The sequence below is a fragment of the Mustela nivalis genome, assembly GCF_964662115.1.
Source record: "Mustela nivalis genome assembly, chromosome: 3".
Lineage (NCBI taxonomy): Eukaryota > Metazoa > Chordata > Mammalia > Carnivora > Mustelidae > Mustela > Mustela nivalis.
Genome location: NC_139022.1, coordinates 173,559,775 through 173,583,629, shown reverse-complemented (window position 1 = coordinate 173,583,629; position 23,855 = coordinate 173,559,775). Strand labels below are relative to the sequence as shown.

At 45.3% G+C, this 23,855-nt stretch overlaps 1 protein-coding gene across 4 annotated transcripts in view; it reads right to left on the bottom strand.

Annotated features, from left to right (window-relative positions):
* Positions 1 to 15,405: 15,405 nt before the first annotated feature.
* The window catches only part of SEMA5A (semaphorin 5A), a 466,391-nt gene continuing 457,941 nt past the window's right edge, over positions 15,406 to 23,855 (bottom strand). For 3 of the 4 annotated variants that reach the window (XM_082725185.1, XM_082725186.1, XM_082725187.1), the window contains one exon: positions 15,406 to 23,047. In XM_082725185.1, the coding sequence (XP_082581311.1) occupies positions 22,928 to 23,047 (120 nt within the window). In that variant the 3' untranslated portion in view covers positions 15,406 to 22,927. The remainder of the gene's footprint in view (positions 23,048 to 23,855) is intronic. The other variant, XM_082725188.1, reaches the window with a different exon arrangement.

Below are 23,855 nucleotides of genomic sequence, written 5' to 3'. Positions count from 1 at the left end.
TTTTAATTTGAATCTTCCTGATGGCTAGTGATGATGAACATTTTTGATGTGTCTGATAGCCATTTGTATGTCTTCATTGGAGAAGTGTCTGTTCATATCTTCTGCCCATTTTTTGATATGATTGCCTGTTTTGTGTGTATTGAGTTTGAGAAGTTCTTTGTAGATCCTGGATATCAACCTTTTGTCTGTACTGTCATTTGCAAGTATCGAAGTCCTCATTCTACATAACTTTACATAAGGATTTGAATTTTCAGAAAGGCTACCCAACAATAGATTTGTATTTGCATATGGCTGCTGGGAAAAGTTTGGATTCTGCTGAATTATGTTTATCCAAGTCCGTGCCAGTCCCTCCTCCATGATGAGGGAGTTGGATGAAGTCCGTTGGCCTGATTTACTGAGTGGCTTCCATTCCGGGAAGCTGCCAAGATGGAGCAGCGGACGAGAGAAGGGAACAGCTCTCAGGTGTCCTTGACTCATGAGGACCCTGTCTCACCATGGGCAAGTGGGAAACTCACGGGCAGGTCTATTGTGCTGGCCTCGTGTACCTGTCACTTCCCACCTGCACCAGACTTTCATGGAGGGCTTCCAGGCCCCCTCCCCACACACGCAGTGATGGTGTCATTCTGCTTAGGAACAGACCCACCCATGAACACCCCACAACCACAGGCAGCGAAGCAAAGTTGTCCCCTTGAGTGCAGAGTTCACTCACCCACCGTTACACCCATCTCTAGCCACCGGGTGGACGTTCTCTGACCCAGTTACTTGGAGAGCAAGGGAGCAGCAGGTGGGATGGATCAGGTGTGCTCATGAGGCTGATGGACACCGGCAGCTCCCGTCACACCCCACTTACTGCTCCACAGTCCTTGAAGCCCACAGGTGCTCCAGGGTGCTGCCCCACACGTACTGCCCAGCACCTGCCCAGACGCTCCATGCATCTCCAGCCTGACTGCCGTGTGCCACCTGGGGCATCAGAAGCCCCAGGGCTGTGTTCACGGGCAGGAGACCCTGGTCTCCTCACCTGGGTCTACTTCCCTCCCTTAATTCAGTAATCTCTGCCACTACGTCTGTGTGGAGTCACACCACTCCACACACCCATCTGAGAAAGCCAGTGGTGTCACTAAGGTGTTGGCCTTTGCTCCCCAGACCCCAGGTCTTAGAGGACAGAAAGCTCAGGGTTCCACATAGAAGTGGAGAGCACTTTTTCCCCAACTCATGTCATTCCTCACCGCGATAGCAAACCTGGGTTTAACTTCCTGAGACTCACAGGTCTCTCACGGAGAAGAGCTCCCTCAAGGGCCTACCGGGCCCCAGCAGACAGGGCCTCAGTTCTAGGACTGAGGGAAAGGCAGACCACTGCTTTGTCAGGCCTTCCTGCTTCCCACCCTTTCTTGACAACACCCCCATCCGGCCCACCCCCCACACAGCCAAACTCCAAGGCATACTGATCCTTTCCTTAAAACCCTTAAAAATGTATAACCCCACACAAAACATTTACACAGAAGGCCCTCTGTTGGTCCAGGGCCAAGGTCTCTGATCCTGTGGAGACTGACATGATTCAAGGTCAATGTACCATTTTCTACGTCACCACCCCTACCTGCAGCCCTCCTCACCTGCGTGGCCTCTCGGACCCTCTGTCTTTGCTTGTCCTGTCCCACCTTGGGGCCACCTGGTTTCTCACCATGGCAGGCCCCGAGCCCTCGGCCGCCACCCCTTCCCACAGCAGGAAAGAGCGTGGGGACCTCTGTCACCCTGGACACAGGGAAGACTTGGCCTCTTCTGGCCTCTTGTTGCTTGCACATGGCTGGGGTCACGGGACTCACAACCGTGTCTAAGTTCAAAGGGCATAGATGATGAGTAAAGAAAGAAGAAAAAGGGCGGTGGGGAGAGTGGGGAAGCACAACAGGATAACCAGAAAAAAAAGCAAACCAAGTTATGTCTAAAGTGTTATCCCTATTCCATGTTCCTTCCAGAGAAATCACTGAGCGCCTTTCCAGACACAGGGCCAGGGATTTTGCAGACATTCCTATACTCCATCCCACAACCTGGACAGTGGATACCCTCATCCTCCTTCTAAAGAAATCTCATCTCCCAGGATCTGGCCAACTGTCAAAGACTTTATCCCCTGGATCCCATGGCTGATGGGCACCCAGCCTGCTGCCCGAAGCTGGTGCTCCTGCCTGTCACCTAGCTGCTTCTGGACCCGGCTCTGTCCCCGGTGGGCGGAGAGGTTTGCCAGGGAGTAGGTTGGGGGTTGGGCTTGGGGGAAGGGGGGAGGGCATCAGTGCACAGAGCTGCCACCTGCTTCAGTCTTGGCCCATCACAGATTTCCAGACTTTGGATTCTTTTGTTGGCGGCTCCTTTAGAAACTGAATCACGACAACTAAAAATGCATGTTTATGTTTACTTTTTTTTTTTTAAGATTTTATTTATTTATTTGACAGAGAGAAATCACAAGTAGATGGAGAGGCAGGCAGAGAGAAGAGAGAGGGAAGCAGGCTCCCTGCTGAGCAGAGAGCCCGATCGGGACTCGATCCCAGGACCCTGGGATCATGACCTGAGCCGAAGGCAGCGGCTTAACCCACTGAGCCACCCAGGCGCCCTTACTTTTGTTTTCTAAGAAATTTTCTTTTTCAACTGCTCTCAAACACCAGAATTTGGCAAACGTGACTTGGTACAAATGTTAGGGTGTGCAAGGAAAACCCCACCGAATAGTTTCAGTCTGGCTGGGGGTGAAACTTGCACCCTTTCTTTCCTGCTGACTTTACCTTTTCCCACCTCACCTCTTCCTGGGGGCCCCTCCATCCCAGCAAGACCCTGCTGGTAAATTCCAGGATCTGTGATGTTTGAACTTGGGTAGCTTTGACCAATCCTGATGTCCAGGAAAACTTTTGAAAATAGGAAACAGTGAAAAATCAAACTAAAAGATCAAATGGGAATTCGTACAGCTTGACCATAAAATATGCTTTCATCGGCAATGTTCCTGTCATCTTCTCCAGAAGTTAGGTGGGATGATGACAACCTTGGTCCCCATTTTCTGAAGGGAAGTTTGAAGGCTAGATTTTAGTTTTTTTTTTTTTTTTTAACCTAACCTCAGGGCTTTCCATCGTCATCTCTCTTGACAATACAAAAGGAGATTAGAAACAAGAGCAAGCAAACCACCTATCTTTTAAAAAGCCTTCTTTCTCTGATTATGTCAAGAGCTGACAGCCCATGATGATCAGCAGCCTTAGCTCCTGACCCTGACCACAGAAACCCTATCTTTTCTGTAACTCTTGAACAAGTTAAAGCATCACACACTCTTTGTTTAAATAATACATACTAAAGGAGAATATTACCTTAGATATTTAGAAAGCCTTCCTCCCTAAGAGTTGTAAGAAGAGTATGTGTTTGAACAAGTCCTGCTGTCATGATGTGAGGACAGAGAGCAGCTCTGTTCCAACAGCTTATTCTGAATTCCACGGAACATTCAAGACTCTAAACATTTTCCTTCCCACCGGCACCACTACAACGGATAATCATGACTTATTTATGTGTTGTGGAACTCTTACACAGTCCCCAAATATGCCTCTGATTGAACTGATGCACTACTTCCCCATGATGGACACATGTCTGTTCTGATATTCAAACCCTTAGTCTGAAAGCACATTTCCCCTCTTCCGATGCCATGGGATTTTTCTTTCTCTCTTTTTTTTTTTAACTGTACAACATCCCAGTTGCCACAGAGTGTTTAGTAAAATTCTTTATGTATTGGGACGCCTGGGTGGCTCAGTTGGTTGGACGACTGCCTTCGGCTCAGGTCATGATCCTGGAGTCCCGGAATCGAGTCCCGCATCGGACTCCCAGCTCCATGGGGAGTCTGCTTCTCTCTCTGACCTTCTCCTCGCTCATGCTCTCTCTCACTGTCTCTCTCTCAAATAAATAAATAAAATATTAAAAAAAATTCTTTATGTATTATTCACATTATCTTCCCATTTGTAATAAAAGCAATAATAGTGATGACATATTGGTTGAACAATTTGTATGTGTCCGGGCCTTTTGCTACACGCTTTCCTCATATTAATTCAATGAATCACCAAAATAACCCTATGTTATAGATGTATTATACCTGGTTACAGATGAGAAATGAGGCCCAGAGAAGTGAACAGCCCCAAGGTCACCTGCCAGCAGGCGACAGAGGTGATATGAGAACTCAGCTCATCATCACACCCTGCCATCAGGGGTCCTGGTCCTTTGGAAGGGAGCGACATGTACGGTTGTCTTCCCCGACGACTCTGCCTTCTCGGGATCCAGCCGGGACCTCACAGCTAGCGGCAGGGTGGCGGCGGGGGTGGAGGGGGCAGGGGGGAGTGGAGGCAGTGGAGACAGTGGAGACAGTGCATCAGTGCACATGCGCGGCAGGGGCCTCACGGGCATGTGGCCCTGTCATCTTCTCAAATGTGGTCAGGTCAGTCATTCCATTGCAGCCGAGACTCCTTTCTCTTTCCATTCTGACGCCCACTCTCTCTCCATCACATTTCCACGTCTCTTCAGTGGTGCTGGAGTGGCTGCAGACATTGTTGGGGGGGGTCCTATGGGGAGACTGAGCTGGAGATCCCTGTCATCTGGGCTTGGGGGAAAATGTATGTGGCTGGCAGTCACCTCCATGTCACCTCTCTCTGCCATGTCCTCCACGTGCAGACAGAGGGGTGAGGCTGGAGGGCCGTCCCGCTAGGTACAGCCCCTGAGGTCCGACAGTGAGAAAGTTTTGGTTTCTTTGAGTAATCGTCTGGTTATCTCAGCTTGCCCATAAATGAAGTCTGTTAGAGACGTTCCGAAATTCGGACCCTTCAGTAATCTTAGAAATAATTTTAAGATGTTGAAATTTTATATGTGATTCTATGTAACGAGGTGTCATTGATAATAAATTGACCTCGATTAACGATTGTTTTCTCTTCTCCACATGGAGAAAGATATTGTGAAAGTGTTACAAGACGAGTCAAACTGTGCCAACCAGACGTGTGAGGAACTATCCCAGATATGTCTGAGGCAGTTGATCAACACAAGTGCATTGTCGTTTTTCTTGACTTGATTAGATATGTAGTTTCTACCAGATTTTTTTACATTGGAAGTTTGCAGGAATTTCTAAATCTAAATAAATATTTATTTCCATGTTTGATTTTGTGCCAGGAATTTTGTCTTCCTTTTCTTTCAAAAAGGCCCCCTGAATTACAGATACTTTGGATGCTTTAAAAATGGGATCTGTCCCTAGGTAGGTGCTGTAAAAATGTGTATTTCACCTTGAGTTAAGTGAAAATGACTACAAATCCACGAAAGATGTTTCTCCAAATTCAGAATGGAGTCCTTCTGCCTGCCATGCTTACATGAAAGAGTGTGTGTTCCCCTTGTTTCTTTCAACAAACAGAAGCAATTTCTAGATTCAGAACAGAGACTGGCCAGCTGTTGTGCTTACTTGCGAGTGTGTGTTCACACCCACGAGAGCCTTCTCTCCTCATCCTGTCCCCCCGCAGCCATCCACCCCCAGCACACACCTCCTGAACACCTCCTAGCACTAGCGTGCAGTGGGCCGCTGGGTGGAAATGAGAGAAAGGCAGGGGAGTCCCTCCTCTGACGGGGCTGCCGGTGGAGAGGACACGTGAGTCTCAGGGTCACACAGAGAAAGCTAAGGCAGCCGTGAGTGTCCTGAAGGGAGGAGCCTGCTGGGAAGACCTGCCCCTTCCGCTCTGTTCCAGTCCATTCTCACACTGCCTTTCTCTCTTTCTCTGGAGGAAGCTTCTCATTCCTGAAGCCCAGACTGTCTGATTCTCCATCGGTCAGTCTGTCTGAGCTTCTCATTGTCTCTCGCTGTACTCTTCCTTCTGCCTCCCTCCGTGTCTTCCCGTTTTCTTCCTCTCAGGCTGACATTTCAAAGCACTTTACATACTTTTAAATACCAGGATTGTATAGGGTTCAGGTGCTCACACATTTGTAGGAAAGCTTTGATCTACCCATACACCACCCTGACTTTGTTGTGTGACCTTAAGAATGTCACCAAATAATCCTCACCCCTAAAGGGGACAATCACACCTCCTTCCATGAGCCACCATGCTACTCTGAGGATTCCATTCCTTAAGAGATAAGCATGCACTCTGGTTTAAAAATCTATCGTCTATCTATCTTATCTATCTATCTATCATCCATCCATTCACCCATCCACCTACATATTATCCATCTATAATTATTATATTTAGTGCTATCAAAGACATGCAAATATTTTTTCATTTTTTTCTTCTGAAATAATTTAAATAAAGAATGGCAAACTAAATATTTGGGGGAAATGAATACGTATCACAAAAGTTTGGGGAAAAAATACTTCATGTTATTTGTTATGCTCCACAAGTAAGTGATACCATATGATAATTGACTCTCTCTGCTTGACTTATTTCACTCAGCATAATCTCTTCCAGTCCTGTCCATGTTGCTACAAAAGTTGGGTATTCGTCCTTTCTGATGGAGGCATCATACTCCATAGTGTATATGGACCACATCTTCCTTATCCATTCGTCCGTTGAAGGACATCTTGGTTCTTTCCACAGTTTGGCGACTGTGGCCATTGCTGCTATAAACATTGGGGTACAGATGGCCCTTCTTTTCACGACATCTGTATCTTTGGGGTAAATACCCAGGAGTGCAATTGCAGGGTCATAGGAAAGCTCTATTTTTAATTTCTTGAGGCATCTCCACACTGTTCTCCAAAGTGGCTGCACCAACTTGCATTCCCACCAACAGTGTAAGAGGGTTCCCTTTTCTCCACATCCATTCAACATGAGACAGGAATCCATCAGAATCGTAGAGGAGAACATAGGCAGTAACCTCTTCGATATCAGCCACAGCAACTTCTTTCAAGATATGTCTCTAAAGGCAAAGGAAACAAAAGCGAAAATAAACTTTTGGGAAAAAATACTTCAGAACATGTGCTCTCAATAATCTGAACTATTGGAACGGGAAATATTTCAAAGACCTGAACTCATGTCAAAGAACAAACTATTTAGGAAATTACCATAGGCATCGGGTAGCCTCATCACTCCTGAACTGAGCTTCCCTGGTGGTATGACGTCAGCCATGTTGTGCTATATTTAATGCGTGGAGCCCTTCTCTGGCTGCATCGTGAACCTCTGAGGGCCAAGAATAGCATAGATCCCTCTTTGTTTCATCAATGTTACTCCTGAGTTAAGAAATGTGCATCTTTGTATGGACTCGGTTTGCTACTCCTTGCTTGACACACCTCAAGCATGGAGCTTTCCAGCATTTTCCATTGTGGCCAATTATCTTGCTGGGGCTGCCATAAAGTAATACCATAGATGGGTGACTTCAGTGACAGACATCCATTTTCTGACAGTCTGGAGGCCAGAAGTCCACGATCAAGGTTTTGGTCAGGACTCTCTTCCTGGTGCCTGGCCTCCTTTCCGCTGTGTCCTCTCATGGTCTCCTCAGTGAATGTGCAGAGAGAGAGAGAGCAGAAGAGCTCTTTGGCATCTCTTCTAATAAGGACACTAATTCTACGGGGTCAGAGCCGTATACTTATGACCTCATCAATTATTTCCTTCCAGGATCCTTCTCCTAATACAGCCTCACTGGAGGTCAGGGCTTTAATAAATGGATTTGGGCAGTGGGGGGCAAAGAAGGGGTAGAAAGTATTCAGTCCATGGCAGCTTAGTGAGCAGAACCAGACACAAAGTCTTATTTTCACATCAAACTGAGATTTGTACGTGTGTCCTCATGCCTACGGCTCCCAACACTTTGCTGGCAAGAGCTGGATTTCCAATTCCCTCAGCTTCATTCCGGTCAAAAAACCACTCGGCTGCAGAGCCAGACATGGACATGATGGGCGTGGTCTCACTCTGAGTATTTGACTTTTTTCTACATTATTCTTGTCTCAATACAGTCCTAGTGCTCTTTCCATCTCCAAACACAGACAAGCATTCCAAGGTGCTGCCCTATGCCAAGCTGAGGGAGGCTGAAGCCCCCAGCTTCTACTGGGAGGCTGAACTTCTACTGGGAGGCTGATGGAGAGTGCCGCAGCCTGGCACCCAGCTTACAGGACGCATTCCAGGAATATTCACGGCCAAATGGCTATTCTGCGATAGCCTGTCGGTTCCCTGGATTATGACCTACCAGGTTTCAGGGAGCCGTTCTGTTCTTCCCCTCGGTCCCTTCTGGCCTAAACACCTTTGTGCCCTCAGCAGGTTGGACCACCTGAAACCTGTCCCCTGTCCCAGCTCCAAAGAGAGTATAATGACACCACCTGTCACACTGACCCCAGTGACCTCTCACTGTTAACATTCTGCTCCAGCAACTGGCCATCCAGTCAGACACTGCTTCTCCCTCAGACACCTTTTTGAAAGGTGTGGGATGAGGACGATGGAATACAATCCCTCAGGGCATTGTCTATGTCTGGAATCCATAATGGATTCTACATTGTGCTAGCAAAGCTAGAGAAGACCTAGGACTGCACATATAGCATGCTGGACTGCTCTAGAAGGAGCTGTTGCCCATACCACCTGACGTGACAGCACTTGGACACAGGTCTCACAAGTTCTAAGGGGTATAGTTGAATCCTCAGTCAGGCCTGCTCCTCCCGTCTTCCCAGGTTGTGTTTCTGGTTCTAAACTTACTGAGAAAACCATCAGCACCAGGAGTGCCCTTCGTGATGGTCCCAGCTTAGGGCAGACCAGGAGAACACATCAAGTAAAGATAGAAGGACGTTGGTCTGCCTAGAAGGTTTCTGAGAGGGGGCAACTCAGAGAGGACCAAGTCTAATTTAGACAGTATCTCATGACCCTGACAGTCAGAAGAACCTTCTGGAGGAGATGATGCCACCTCACTTTTATCCCAGATTTGATGACCATAACATAGCTCCCTGACTGAAGCAACCTACTAAAAACACATTTGTTGATTTCAACATGGGGAATGCAGGGGTGAGGAGGCAGGGCAAGGAAGGAAGCCAGAGAGGAGGACAGCAAGGATGAAGGTAAAGAGTGGGAAGGACTGTGAAGTTTAAGGCATAGATAATCCTCAGAGAGTTACTGGGGAATCCTGAGGAGTGGAATACAGTGCTATATGGGAACTTCAGTTCTGGGCATTCATCTAATGTTTCTTTTATTCCCATCAGCTTCTGCCTATTGCTAGCTTCTTCCCTCTGCAGCTCAGATACCCTGGCGCATCCCTTCCACCAACTACCTTCCAGGATCAGCACCATCCTGCTTCAGTGTCCTTCTTTCCTATCCAGCCAAAACTTGAAGGGAGACAAACAGCAAGCCTTCTTAAATTCTAAAGAGCATAATCCTCAATAGAAAAAAAAAAGTAGAAGGTGTATAAATAATTATATAAATATAAATATTTATATATTTATATATTTATTTAAATAAATAATAAATAATTATATAAATAATAAAACATCTATTTTCACATCTTTCTGGAACTGACAGACTAAATTTCTTTAGCAATTTTCATGTTTATAGCAGCAATGGCCACGATCGCCAAACTGTGGAAAGAACCAAGATGCCCTTCAATGGACGAATGGACAAGGAAGATGTGGTCCATATACATTATGGAGTGTTATGCCTCCATCAGAAAGGACGAATACCCAACTTTTGTAGCAACATGGACAGGACTGGAAGAGATTATGCTGAGTGAAATAAGTCAAGCAGAGAGAGTCAATTATCATATGGTTTCACTTATTTGTGGAGCATAACAAATATCATGGAGGACAAGGGGGTGTTAGAGAGGAGAAGGGAGTCGGGGGAAATTGGAAGGGGAGGTGAATCATGAGAAACTATGGACTCTGAAAAATAATCTGAGGGGTTTGAAGTGGCGGGGGGGTGAGAGGCCGGGGTACCAGGTGGTGGGTATTATAGTGGGCACGGATTGCATGGAGCACTGGGTGTGGTGAAAAAATAATGATACTGGTATGCTGAAAATAAATACATTTTTAAAAATTTTTTAAAAAAATTAAAAAATTAAAAAAAAAAGTTGATGGTGTTTGAAATGTTAGACAAAAATAATGAACTGTGTTTTCCATAGTTTGACTCAATTACCGAAGTGGAAATCAAAATGACAGATATTTAAATTCTGAAATACGGGTCTGGTTCTTTGGACTTATCTAATCAATTAGTGCTAAATGCCTAGTATTATATAATTTCTGAATTCTGATTTTTTTTAATAAGCATGAAAATCAGCAGAGTTTATATCATCCTTATGATTCAGGAGATTTGTGCTAAAAGTCTTCAAACACAATAACCTCCTTTAGGAGCAAAACAACTACAGATCCTACAGAAACGCATCATGCCACCCTGGACTGGGTACTACTTTATCTTGTTTTCGGTCCTCTGTGTATTTTGAGGAAAACAAACCTAAATAATCTCAACCTCACTTATTTTTATCATTAAGATATAGTAACTGGGACTCCTGGGTGGTTCAGTTAAACTTCTGACTCTTGATTTCAGCTCAAGTCCTGATCTCTGAGTTGTAAGATCAGGACATGCATTGGGTTCCTCACTCAGTCAGGAGTCGGCTTGGGATTCTCTCTATTCCTCCCCTATGTCCCTCTCTCCACTTGTATGCTCTCTCTCTAAAATAATTTTTTAAAGAGGTATAATAACACTTTAACACCCTTGAAAAATTAATAGAATGATGTAGAATTCTTTATTTGGAAATACAGGTACGATCTCATCTCTCATTTCCATGTTTGGTTTGATAACTGAGCAAGTTCTTTGTACCTTCAACATAAATTAGAGAAACAAAGCAATTTATTGTTCTTTTGAAAGGGACTCAGAATCAGGTGTTGCATTTTTTCAGAAAGAAAAACAGAATAGCTACAAGTCTGCATGCACTGAATGAGATGAATAATCCTTAGCTAGTTTCAGTCCTGTGTTTGTTTCCCACCTGCCTCCCTTGCCACAAAGAATAAAGGAAACCTGCCTCAGTTAGAATCTTTACATCTACTTTTGCTAATTCTCACACTTATCCAGGCCACTTCTTTCCCGAGTTTACCAGTTGTTCTAGCAAAGTTTTTGTAATTTGTAGTCATTTTTCAATCTTTATGAGTGCCGGATTTAATGAACGTTTCCAAAGAATTATGCCTTAATTAGTTTCAGGTATGAGCAACAGCACAGCTTACAGGAAGAGGAGAATGACAACCCTAAATTGTGTAACTTTTACACAAATCTTATTAGTTACTCAGCACAGTAATGTTCAGTTGTGATGGGATTGTTCTCCATCAAGAGGCTAACTCTTGCTAAAAATAGGCTGTCTTTCTTCAAGCAGAATGAACATTTACCCTGGGTTTATGGGATTAACTGGCTTAAAATACCAGTTTGCATTTGCATTTATTCAAATTTAGAAGAGATGGAACGTAGGATGCCTTGGTGGCTCAGTTTGTTGTGTCTGAACCTTGATCTCAGCTCATATCTGGATCTCAGCACTCTTTTTTTTTTTTTTTAAAGATTTTATTCATCCATTTGACAGAGAGAGAGAGAGAGAGATCATAAGTAGGCAGAGAGGCAGGCGGGGTGGGGGGAAGCAGACTCCCTGCTGAGCAGAGAGCCCAATGCGGGGCTCGGTCCCAGGACCCTGGGATCATGACCTGAGCCAAAGGCAGAGGCTTTAACCCACTGAGCCACCTGGGCACCCCTGGATCTCAGCACTCTTGATCATAGGGTCATGAGTCCAAGCCTCACATTGGGCTCTACTTAAAAAGAGAGGGAGAGAGAGAGATGGTACTTGTTTCAATTAATTCACATTGGGCTCTACTTAAAAAGAGAGAGAGAGAGAGAGAGAGATATGGTACTTGTTTCAATTAATTATGTTGAATTATAGCTGCCAAGATTTGTGAAAGGACACCCTCTTTTCTTCTGAGAAAGGTCCACCAAACCTGGTTCTCATAATGTATTCTGGTCTTTGGAAAGAGAAGAATCGGAAACATTGCTTTCTTCTTGGAGGAGAGTTGAAGATCTACAAAGCTGAGTTGGGGAGAAGCAAGATGGGAAGTGAAGCCCATAAGTGCCTTTCCTGTCTTCTCCATTTTCTAACCAAATGTGGGGCCATCAGATGATTTTTTAACACAAGGTGATGATGATCTCTTTGGGACTGTGTAGGTGCCATGCATTTACTCCCTTCATCTCACGTATTTACTCAATCTCATGCATTTACTCCCTTCAACTTCTCTCTCCACAGCAGACTCAGAGCACTTAAGGGAAGGGATCTCAGCATGAACCACACCACCTGTCATTTCATCCCCATCTTTGGGTACCATAGTGGAATGTTGTGGGATTCCCAACTCTGCGTGAACCAGCAAATGCCCTTGCTTTGTCTTGCTTATTTTTAGGTTATCTCTAGATTCTAGAATAAGAGTTGGAAAACCTCCTAAGTACAGAACCAGGACAGTATTTGAGCAGAGGAAGTCAGATAAATGCATTATCATGAAATGTTTTCTAAGGAGCTCATAGACATTAAAGTGATTAATGATGACGGATACTCTCAGCGAGGGTTTGAAGATCTCTGCTTTTTCTTCCAGGTGAGGGGAAGCCTGCAGACCTTGAGGCTGAAGAGAAGAGCATTCTCAGTGGGGGTGTGCTGAGCCGGGTTTGAACCTGACTCTGTGCCATACCTCCTGGGGTCTTCAAGGGCCCTTCCCTCTCTAAAAATTTAGAGGACTTCACCACTATCACTCAAACTTAACTTAGTACAAAAAAATTCCACTCTTTCAACAAAACAGATTCTTGCCACTTCCAACAGGGAAGGAGACAGAGAAAGGAGGAAAAAAATATGGAGAAAGTCACAAAGGAGAATGGTGTTTGGAGGTGTTAGGTGAAGAGGGCCCTGTGAGCTGTGGTGTTGCCTTGCATCCACTCTCTGAAGGGCTGTTTGGCCACCTGCTGCCCAATGACAGCATTTTCCTGGTGCCTTCATATGGCCACCACCCTCCTTCTCTGAGGGAAGGAGGGTATGTCAGGGTAGGTCAGGAGGTGCCTGACCCTGGAGGGCACTAAGACCTTGTAAGAAACCAGAAATGATAGCCAATCTGAGGAGGAAAGGAGGAAATCAGAGAGGAAAACTGTGGTTGGGCTTCTGGCTGGAATGTTACCATCCTCCTGACTTTCTGAGGAAGGACGGCTTCTGAACCCACCATTGGGATGCACAGTTGGCTCTCTTTGGTCATCTGAAATCAAGCCCACACCCATGACTGTCAGAAAGTCATAATTCAGCAAAGTTTTCTCTGTGCTCTCCAGTGAGTCTCATTTTCAAAATATTAGCAGAAGCTTTCCAAACTAGAGATGAACCCTTACAATTCTGTGTACTGTATGAGGAATCCTTTTACAGCAGTTCCTCTCGGACCTTATTTCTTCTGTTCCACTTTTGGTAGCTAGGCTTAAGCGCCTGGCATCACCAAGAATACACACACATTTATCAAATGCCGTCTTGCTTAAGCCCTGGCTCTGACTGGGATTACAGGGGTGAGAGCTTCAGACTCTTTCAAGGAAAATGTATGCCAAGCTGATTGATGAGAGCATAGCATGTCAGCATCATTTTCTGTTTTGTTGTATAAACCAAATCAGATCTCCTTTAAAGATAAACCAAATGCAATTCCAGAAAAATAATACTATTTCAGATACCATTTTAAAGACAATTTCCTTTTACATTAAATAGCTACATTCGTGCAGTCCGACGCTCAGTCATTTCTGTTCCCTTCACAAGCGGGTGCCAGGAGACACTTCAAATGGAAATTTACATTATATATTTCAAATAGGTCTGAAAAAGTACTTTAAATGGTATTTCCTTTTTATTTTTTAAAGAATGAAGTAGACTCTAAAAAGAGGAATTGGTTACATACACATTGTGTGAGAATGTCTAAGGAGCAGAATCAGATCTTTGTAAATACAGATTCTGAGAAACAATCACAAGAAAGAAAATTGTGGTACAACACTATGTCACACGCTTTCTAAGCAGACAGCCTAATGTAGGTTTTTCATGGAGTCTTTTCAAATTCTAATATTTCATAAACTAGAGATACTCAGAACCCAAACTGAATTGGTCAAGGATGGGATCTTGGTGATATTTAAAAACAAAACAAAACAAAACAATTCTCAGATCATGCGGAACCTTAGCTAATAACCTGTGTTCAGCAGGGAGAGAAGAGTTGTTCCCAAGAAGCTTAAAGAAATTATTCTTCTGGGACATTTCAGCACTAAAGGATATCCAACCTTCCAACCTTCGAATAGGAGAGAGGTGTTCAAACAGTGTAGTCAGCCTGTGTGATCTGGGCAAAATATAGATTTTTAAAAATTAAAGATTAATATTTCATTTCTTGGGGTTAAGAATAGTTTAATCATCATTAACATGCTTCATTATACAATTTTATTTTATTATATTAATTTTGGCCTCCATATTAAATGGGCTCTTTCAGCTTTTTAGCCAATTTAAAATTTTATATACACATGAAATTACACACATTTTTATATAATAATATGGGAATATGCACACATACACACACACACAGCGCTGGTCCTTGAACAACACAGGTTTAAGTTGTGCAGTACATTTATGTGTGAATTTTTATTTTTTATTAGTATAGGACTGTAAATATTCTCTTCCTTGTGATCTTCTTAATAACATTTGCTTTTCTCTAGCTTACTTTATTATAAGAAAAGATATACAACACATACTGCATAAAAAATAGAAGTATTAGTCAACTGTTTCTGTGACTGGTAAGGCTTTGGTCAACAGTAAGCACTTAATAGAGTTTTGTTTTGTTTTTTTCTGGGGGGGGCGTCAAAAGTTATATGAGGATTTTTCAACAGCAGGCGTCAGCTCCTCTAACCCCTGCATTGGTCAGCTGCATACTGAACAGTCGAGAAAAAGAGAAAGAGGCCAGGGCATCATGGACACTGCCTTATGAAATGTGACTCCCACTCAAGAGAGGTTTTTCTGGGTCAGGCATCTTCTGTGTTCATGCTGATAGTCAGCAGTTAATTCGAGAAAAACCTCCTTTTAGGCAAGAAATAATGGAATATGGTGTGCTGGAGAGAAGATGAGTAGAACTTAAGGAAGGAATCATCAACAGTACCTGATACCAACTCCTGGCAAATCAAAGCCCTGGTTGGCTTTCCTGGTCATGTATCTCCTGTTGCCCATAGGAATATTTCTAACACTTCTCAGCTGCATTGCAAAACCATCATGAAGTTAGTGGGGCCGATCTTGGCCACCACAAAAGAGGTCTTGGGGTCAGAAGAGCAAACAGGCATTGGATGGGGGGGGGGGTTCCCAGAGGGCTGTCCAGTCTCAATCTGATGAAACCCTCTTCAAGGAGCTGTCACGCCTTAACACCTCTGGAGGCAGAGGGACACTGAGGCAAAGAACAATCCCACTAAATTGTTTCCTAAATGGTAGGATTTATTTCAATGCTCACATACAATTGAATGAGACAAACTATTTACATAAAACATAAGTACAAAAAATATAATACAATTTATACTGTACATAGTCAGGATTCTCTTCTTTTGTCTGAAAAACGTTGGCAGATAGAGATGATGTGGAGGGGTGCTATGGAGGGAAGATTGCACTCTTAGTGGCACTCATGATCATTCTTCATGAATTTATTGGTTAAAAAATTGTTAAAATTGGTTTGGATTACAGAAACTGGAAATTCACAAGAGCAGTGAGTGAGCACGACATTTCCCCTTCTTAATAACAGATCATTTTATCTTATATGTTTGCTTTCTGGAAAGTTGGGACCTACAGTAGGTGTGGGTTGGTTTCTGCTGATTGGCGGGTAACCCCGCCCCGCCCCCCACCAGCCAAGCCTCTTCTCAAAATTTCCATAACTGATCCAATGGAGTAGCACATGAGCTCCCTGCCTGGGGTGTCACAAGTGGTATCGCAAACTGATTTTTGAAAGCAATGTATCTGTCAGGTGTCATTAAACAACATTCTTGGATATAGACCTGGACAGCTCTCGAGTGAGGATTTAAGACCAACGAACTGATGAACAGAACACATAAAAGTGAAGACTACTGGAAATTTGTATTACACATTTCTAACAACAAGGTTTTTGTGCAAATGAAACCTTGAAAACCGAATGTAAGGACAGGGGAAAAAAGTGCACCCAACAGCCCTATGAAGAAAGTTCTGACAGTTCAAGAGATTTCCAACAGGGCAACTGAAACTCCAGTTTCTCGTTTAAAGGAAGAGAAAGGCCACGTTGCCTCATGTAAAGAGTCCCATTCTGATTATTAATACATATTGTCTTTTAAAAATTAATTTTAAAGTCGAGAACTTTCTGCAAGTTTCCCAAGGGCTGAAGTTGGCTTTGGAGAAGGTTCAGTGGAAAAATGAAACAATTCCAAATAAGTTTATTTTGCATCACAAAGCAGCAAAAGCAAACTAACATAGAACGAGGAATTTAATTTCATAACGTCTTCATAAATCATATCAAGGGGCATACACACAAGCTTTGTTACCCACTTTTGAACAATGCTACAATAAACCACGTTTGTGCATTTTCTTTGCAGATGACACAGAGCTTTCAGTGGTGGATGGAGGTGCTGGGGTTGAAGGCTCAAACTGTGATTTCCTTCAAATGGCAGAAGTTCAAGTTTGATGTTGGCCAACAGTCACAGTATAAGAAAAAACACTTTTAGTCGAGAAAACACCATTAACTTTCCTACACCAAATTAAGGTTGACAACTTTGTGTACTTGTAAGCAATGTTGACATTGACTTAAAAAAAAAAAAAGCACACAAAGTTTTAGGTGGTTCTCATTCCACTCAGTGTATCCGTGCCAGCTGTCACCAGCCTGATTTTCCTCTGTCTGTGGACCTGCCTGAAGAGGGACAGTAACAAAGCTTCTGACATCCATTGGCAGCTCATCAGCAACCCTATCATTGGTCCAAGGTTTTTTGTGGAAGATGTATAATTAAAGTGATGGAACACACCTCTGCCCTTGTTCTGGTGCCACCTGCCCTGCTAATGGGGGCAGACATCACATCTAGGATGTGCTCCTTAGGTCATTTTCCATTCCTGAGATCCAAGAGATATAAAAGAATGATTTTCTTCCAGGTGAGCCAATCAACCCTCTGCTTTGAACTAGAACCAGTAATGTCCAGATACGATGATAAATCACCATCTCAAACAAGGCACTGGCAACTTTTTATGGCAAATTAAACCATCTGTGCTTACGGAGGATGGCTAACAATGCTTTCTTCTCAGCGACAGGAGAGGAGGGCAGTTTAGGATTTTCCAGAATCCCGATTTTCCTCCCAGCTCGTGTTTATTGAGCACTTGAACCCATCTGAACCACTGTTTGTACTGCCATTCACCTCACATTTGGACTGTGTGGCATTAAGCTGTCACGAAGCTAAAAAAGAAAAGGGTCATGTTACCACCACTGGCCTCGGATTTCTTCCTAAATGGGAAGAGATGGAATGGATGGCGTTACCTGTCCAAAATGTTGGTTTAAGAAATGCTGCAGTGTGGTCTCCTCTCTCTACTTTGTTCCTTTCAGGATTTAAAATATCCTTGGCTAGTTACCCTCATCATGTCAATACAGAAAAACCTGTTTGAGCAAAAATTGATCCTGACTCTGGTCAAGGGTAAGAAGCTTGATTGCTCCGGATTGCAGAACGAATATGATCTTTTGCAAATACTGCGAGGCAGTGTACATCAGGAACTGTACACTTGGTATCAGGCTCTGAAGTTGGTTTTGATGATGTTTTAAGTCCCTGTGCAGTGTAAGCTACATTTTCAAGAGAGAACAATCTCCATTCCTGATGCTTTTGTAACATGTACCAAATTTTTGATAATGTGATGTATGATAGACAAAAAAAAACCTTGATCCATCAGGTCCCCAAAATACATATAACACATCTTTAATATGTCCATTAAAAAGGGGGTACAGAATAGACATTCTAGAAATCCCTGCCAATAGTCCAACATTGCATCTTGTTCACTACTTTTCAATTTCCAAAAGGAAAAGCAAGGATTCTGGCAATTTATTTCCCTGTATTTTATCAGGTTATCAAAAACAGAAAATAGGAATACCTTGAGTCAGTGTTTGTAGAGTTACAAAGTATTTCTCACTTATTATTCATGACCTCAACTAGGGAGAACAACAGAAATAAATTCCAAATCTTTGATCTTTCATTGTAATGCACTGAGCAGTAATTGGCATTTTTGAAGATTTTATTTATTGAGAGAGAGAGAGAGAGAGAACAGGAGAGGAGAGAGGTCAGAGGAAGAAGCAGACTCCCTGCTGAGCAGGCAGCCTGATGTGGGACTTGATCCCGGGACTCCAGGATCATGACCTGAGCCGAAGGCAGTTGCTTCACCAACTGAGCCACCCAGGTGCCCCCGGCATTCCTTTTTGCGCATTCTTCTGGTCAAAGTGACTGCTACTTTACCTTCTCCCATATCATACCCATTGTCCAGAGAAGCAATGTGCTCAACATGGCTTTGTTTTCTGATAACAGATTATCGTAGGTCATCAAGCCTACAATGCTGTGTCCTCCTATTCTCACCAGGTGACAAGAATGGCCAGGACATAATGGAGACAGGAGAAGGGGTGAATGTATTGGGCATGCCAACACAATCGAGAACTCCTTTTTGCCTCATCTTAAAAGTACCTCAGAGTTTGCGTAGGAGTTACGGTTCTCATTGTAATTCTCACCTTCAGGAACACTGATTGTTGGAGGTTTATGCTTGGGGACTTCCAGCTCTGTGGAGAATGGCTGCTTTGAGGCAGAAGCCATTCACTGTACCCCCCACGGGTACCTGTTGTCCCTGGGTGGGGGCCCCAAGCCAGCTTTTGAGATGAAAATGCTGAATTCCATGGAGAGCGCCCATTAAATACCAGAAACCAGAAAACCCCAATGGAGAGTAAAAGACCTGCTGAAGGTGTTTTAACACTGTAGGGGTCAAGTCCATGATTTATTCTGAAAGCAAGGAAAATGTCATAAAGGAGCAGCAGGATATTTGTGAACTCAGACGCTACCAACACTACACCTTCAGTGTGCATTACGGCAGTGTTTATGCAAAGATGATTAGCTGAGTGCAGACTTGCTACATGTGTAACATAAAATCTCCTCCGAACTTCCAGTAGACCCTGGAGTATCCTGGGGACACGGGACTCCCCCGCTGAGACTGTGTCCCTAACTCGGAAGGCGGTCTGACCCATGGATTCTGCCAAAGCTCCAGTGGAAACCCTCACCGTCCTGGACTTTGAGTCCCACGACTCTCACCCCTGTGCAGAGAAATAAGGAAATAAGGCCATCCTCGGCTGAAACTCCCGCCCTCAGGACAGTCGGTTCTGGAAGAGTCCCAGCGTCAGACCCACAGAACTGTGCGCGCACGCCGGCTCCCCACCTGGGACCCGCCCTCACACTCAGCTCGGGAGCCACTGGGTCCCCATTTTCACCTTTTCTCACTTTTGCTTCTCTGCCCTCTGGCATCGCTCCGTGAGTCTGTGGGACCAGACCTTGGTCCACCCTGAGCACGGGGGCGACCCCTTCCCAGGGACAGGGCTACTCCGGGGCAGGGATGCTCGTCCCGCACCGTCCATTCCTCCGCAGGCCCTGAGGTACCCCGCCCGGCCCGGCGCGCACACAGGGAAGCGCCACTGGCGGTCAGGACACACCTGAGTGGGCTTGCTGGACGTCCCCGCGGTAGTGGGGTGCAGAGACCGCCCCAAAGCATCACGGACATGGGCCTCCAGGGAGCCTGGCAACCGAGTGCAGAAGCACGGAGTCTGCTGGCGGAGGGGCTTCCGTGGGGCAGAGCTGCTCCCAAGTCGCTGTCCCATCGCTCAGGGGTGACGAACCCATGTTCATGCCAGCCGCTGGGCCACAGCGCTCCTGGGGAAAGCTGTGCTGTGGTCTCCCTCCGTAGGACGGGGCCTCCACCCACTGCGCATTCAGCGCGGGGACTCCTCCGGCCAGAGAAAGGACCCTGAGCGGCCCCGACCCTGGGAATCACTTCCAAAGACTTTAATGTGAGACGAAAGCCACTTTCCTAATGAAAACAGGCAAACTTCAGCCCTAGCCAGAAATAATCCTAGAGATTAAACTGTGGTCAGTGCCATTGGATGTTGGGTTCAAAGCGGGGTGCGGCTTAAAAACAGTAATCCCGATCTGTGCTGCTTGTACTAGGAAGGGAGGAGGAGGAGGAGGGAAGGAAGGAAGGAGAAGAAAGAGAAAGACAGAAAACAGCCGTCATTCAGAACGCACAGTGCGACCCCCGGGGTTAGGCAAAGGTGGCAGCCTCCGGGAGGGCGCCTTCAGGGAGGACACCCGGGTGCGCGTGGGGGCTCCCCAGTGACAGCCGACCTGGGGCTCAGGCACCAACCGGGGGACCGCGGGGAGGCGCGCAGCTGGGAGCAGCGGCCACGGAGGGACGGAAAAGCTGAAGCTACCCCAAAGCTGCTTAAAATAGAATGTAGTTAAAATTATTCTTAACCGACTGAAATTCTGTGAAATGAGAGAGGGAGAGAGAGAGCGCGAAGCCACAGTCGTCTTCCTTTGCGCAGAGCTTCAGAGGACGAAAACGAGAGCATTGTTTTTTGCGGTGACAAGTCCCAGGACGGATAATCCGCAACGCGAGAACTCGGCGTGGAGAGAGGGCGCCGCCCCGGTCACTGCAGGAGCCGCACGGGGGCCCAGCGTGGACTTAGAAAGCATTTCCAGTCAGGTCCAGCGATGTTTTCTCAAAATATTAGTATTCCGTTTCCCAGGGGAGAGAAAATGAACATTTACGCTTAGAAAACACTGGGGGGAGGGATTCCAAAGCAGCTACAATGTGCTTCGCAGTGAGGACATGTTTCTTCAAGGAAAGGGACGCCCAAGTTGGAGCATCCGGTGCAGATCTAGCTGCAGAGCAGCGGGGAAGCCATCTGGCGGAATTTCACCTCCTCGGTGTGGACTTCGGCTCTCCGTGTCCAAGCAGAGCGGTCGCACACAGCAGAGAAGCCGCACAAGACAGACAACACGGACGCCCGTTGGAAAGATCCAGAACACCACTCCGGTGTCCTCTCTCCAACCTCCCAGAGACCCCCATCATTTAAATTGGAATTTTAGTAGAATAGCTTGTGAAAATCTGGCTGTAGGAGAATATTTTCAATACAACAATACTCATGACTAAATGTGGGATTTTCCCCAACACCCTCTGAAATTGTGTCTTTAAACTAGATAGGATGAAAGCATGGTGCTAAGAAGCCTGTGCACCTCAGTGTCTATGCTGTGGTGTCCATGGATCTGAAGGTTCACTGTGCAGTAAGAACCTGATGGACTGTCCACGTCGGTCGTCATCACCGCATCCGCGGGTGTGGGGGTGTCAGACGAACAGTTCCAGTCTTTTGGAAATTATTCAACCAACTGTATTAGTTGTTTATGAGTAATTTCTCCTGCCTTTTTTTTTTTTTTTTTTTTTTTGGCCTTTCCAGGGACTTCTATGAGTAATATAACAGCACTCTGAAATGCTTAGCGATGATCAATGCTCAGAACTGCAGGGATCACTGAAAACCTTACTCTCCTGCTTTCTCAAGGTACATCTTGAAATGCGATTGCCTCGGTGCAGGGAGAAGGGGGAGGGGCGGAGGAGAGGGCAGCACTGACAGAGAAACACCAGGCACCAGAACAAAATGTGTCCTCCTCACCTGACCCGGAGGCGGCAAATGACAGCTGGGTACTTGGGGCTTACGTCAATATAAACCTCGATGGGTTGCAGAAAGCCGGCTTCACTCATCAGCAATGCGCTGGGAGGAGGCTGATGGCCACACACTAGTTCTCTCAGCACACAGAAAATACAAAGTTGCTTCTCCTTAAAGGTCAGTTCTTTTGATCCTTTCTATGACATGGAAAACTAAAAAAAAAAAAAGCTGGTTTCAATTCTATTTCAAAGTATTTTTTAAGACCTTCCCTCATTGGTGTCATGGGTGTTCATGATCTTTCCTTGCAGGGACGGAGAGGATGAGGAGGCTCTCCAGATGGTGAGTGAGTGGTGGTTCTACGCATGGCTCTCCAGGACCGGACCGGACAGGTGGGCTTCCGGGCCCACTGCACGACAGGCAGCTCTCGGGAATGGCAGGAAGTCCAGAAGTGAGAATATGACGGCTAGCCCTGCAGCGTCATGCGGAGGGCTAAACCCTTCATCATGGATGAGCCTCTGGTCTTTACGCTCAGCTCCACCAGGGGTGACACCGGAAGTGCATCAAGACTAAGGGAGGGATGAGTGTGTCACACCTCATGCCATCATCACCTCCGCAGACACAAGCCAGGGTGAATCCCGGCCCTTGCCCAGGTGAGAACCATTCCAAGTCCAAACACACAAGTTGCTTCCGAGGTTTCCACAGAATGATCCAGGCTGGGAAGATGGGAGATCCGTGTTGAGTAACTACAGCCACATTCCTAGCCCTCATTTTACCAAATACTACGGACCTAACACTCTTTGTGGCGGGAGGGGGACTCTCGTCGGAAGTGTCTATTTTCTTGAATAAACACATCATGAAGATTTATGCTCAAGAACAGGAAGGCATTCCTATTTCTAAAGACTTCTTCCTATGTGGGTGGTACATTTATTAAAAAGCGCAAGAAAACAACAGACTTGTTAGAAAAATGGACCAAACGGCAATAAAAAAAAACACAAAAAACAAAAAACTATAAACAAAACTTCACGCCATGGCTCATTTGACAACGATCAAGCATTTAGACCAGATTTTCACGACATCATATCTAGATTTTTGTTGCTTTTCGGGATGTCTGCTTTTGGCAGCAATGGGAAACTCGTGGCTTGAAATGCACTTGAAATGCATCCAGACTTCATCTCTGAAGTCTTGGAAACATGGGCAGTCATGGAGCACAGGCCTTGAGGAACGGGGCATTATGAGAAGCCAACAATAGAACAGCTATCAGTACTCATCGTAGTTATTGAGATCTGTAAAGTAGGCATTAGAATAGGTCTTCCCGGTGAGATGCGGGTTGAAGTACTTGTTTCTTTCTTCTAGGATCAAGTTGTTTTTGTTAAATGCCTGTAAAAAGTAAAATAATAAAAGAGAGAAATTTAAGAACATTCTACAAGCAGTATTTCAGAAGGAGAACGTAACAAGGGGATGATGACATTGAATTTGAACTCCCTCCTGAGGCTCCGTTGTTCGAGACGTGATTTCCCACTTACTTGCTTCCTCACCTCATTTGACTTCCCGACGACCCGCCTCACGACCAGAATGAGGTTGGCAAGTTTTGACCAATAGAAACCTTCAACAAACCTAAAACTCCCGTGATTTCAAACCAACACACCCTCTGAATGTTCCGGGACAGTACGATTTAAGCAGCTTTCTGATGATCACAGACAGGTACATTAATAAGAGATTTCCAAGGAGCTTATTTAAGTAAATGCATGAAATTTCAAATGCCCTGATTTCTCTCCATTTTCTCCAGATGCCAGCAGGTGAGCATGTGATGAGGAAGCAGCCCCCCTGCAAGCCGCCACCTGGGGGCTCTGCAGCCGGACAGGGGCTCAGACCTCGCAGCGTCTGCACTTGTACCTAAGGACCCTGCTTAGTGGTTTCACTGTAAGTGCCTGTTTTGCTTTTCCTGGGGCACTTTTTTTTTAAAATTTATATTCAGTTAGCCAACATACAGTACATTATTAGTTTCAGATGTAGTGTTCGGTGATTGATCTGGTGCCTGTAACGCCCAAGGCTCATCACATCACGTGCTCTCCTCACTGCCCACCCCCCCTTACCCATGCCCCACCCCCCTCCCGTCCCGCCACCAGTCAGCACGGCCAAAATCAACAAGACAGGAGACAAGAAGTGCTGGCGAGGACGAGGAGAA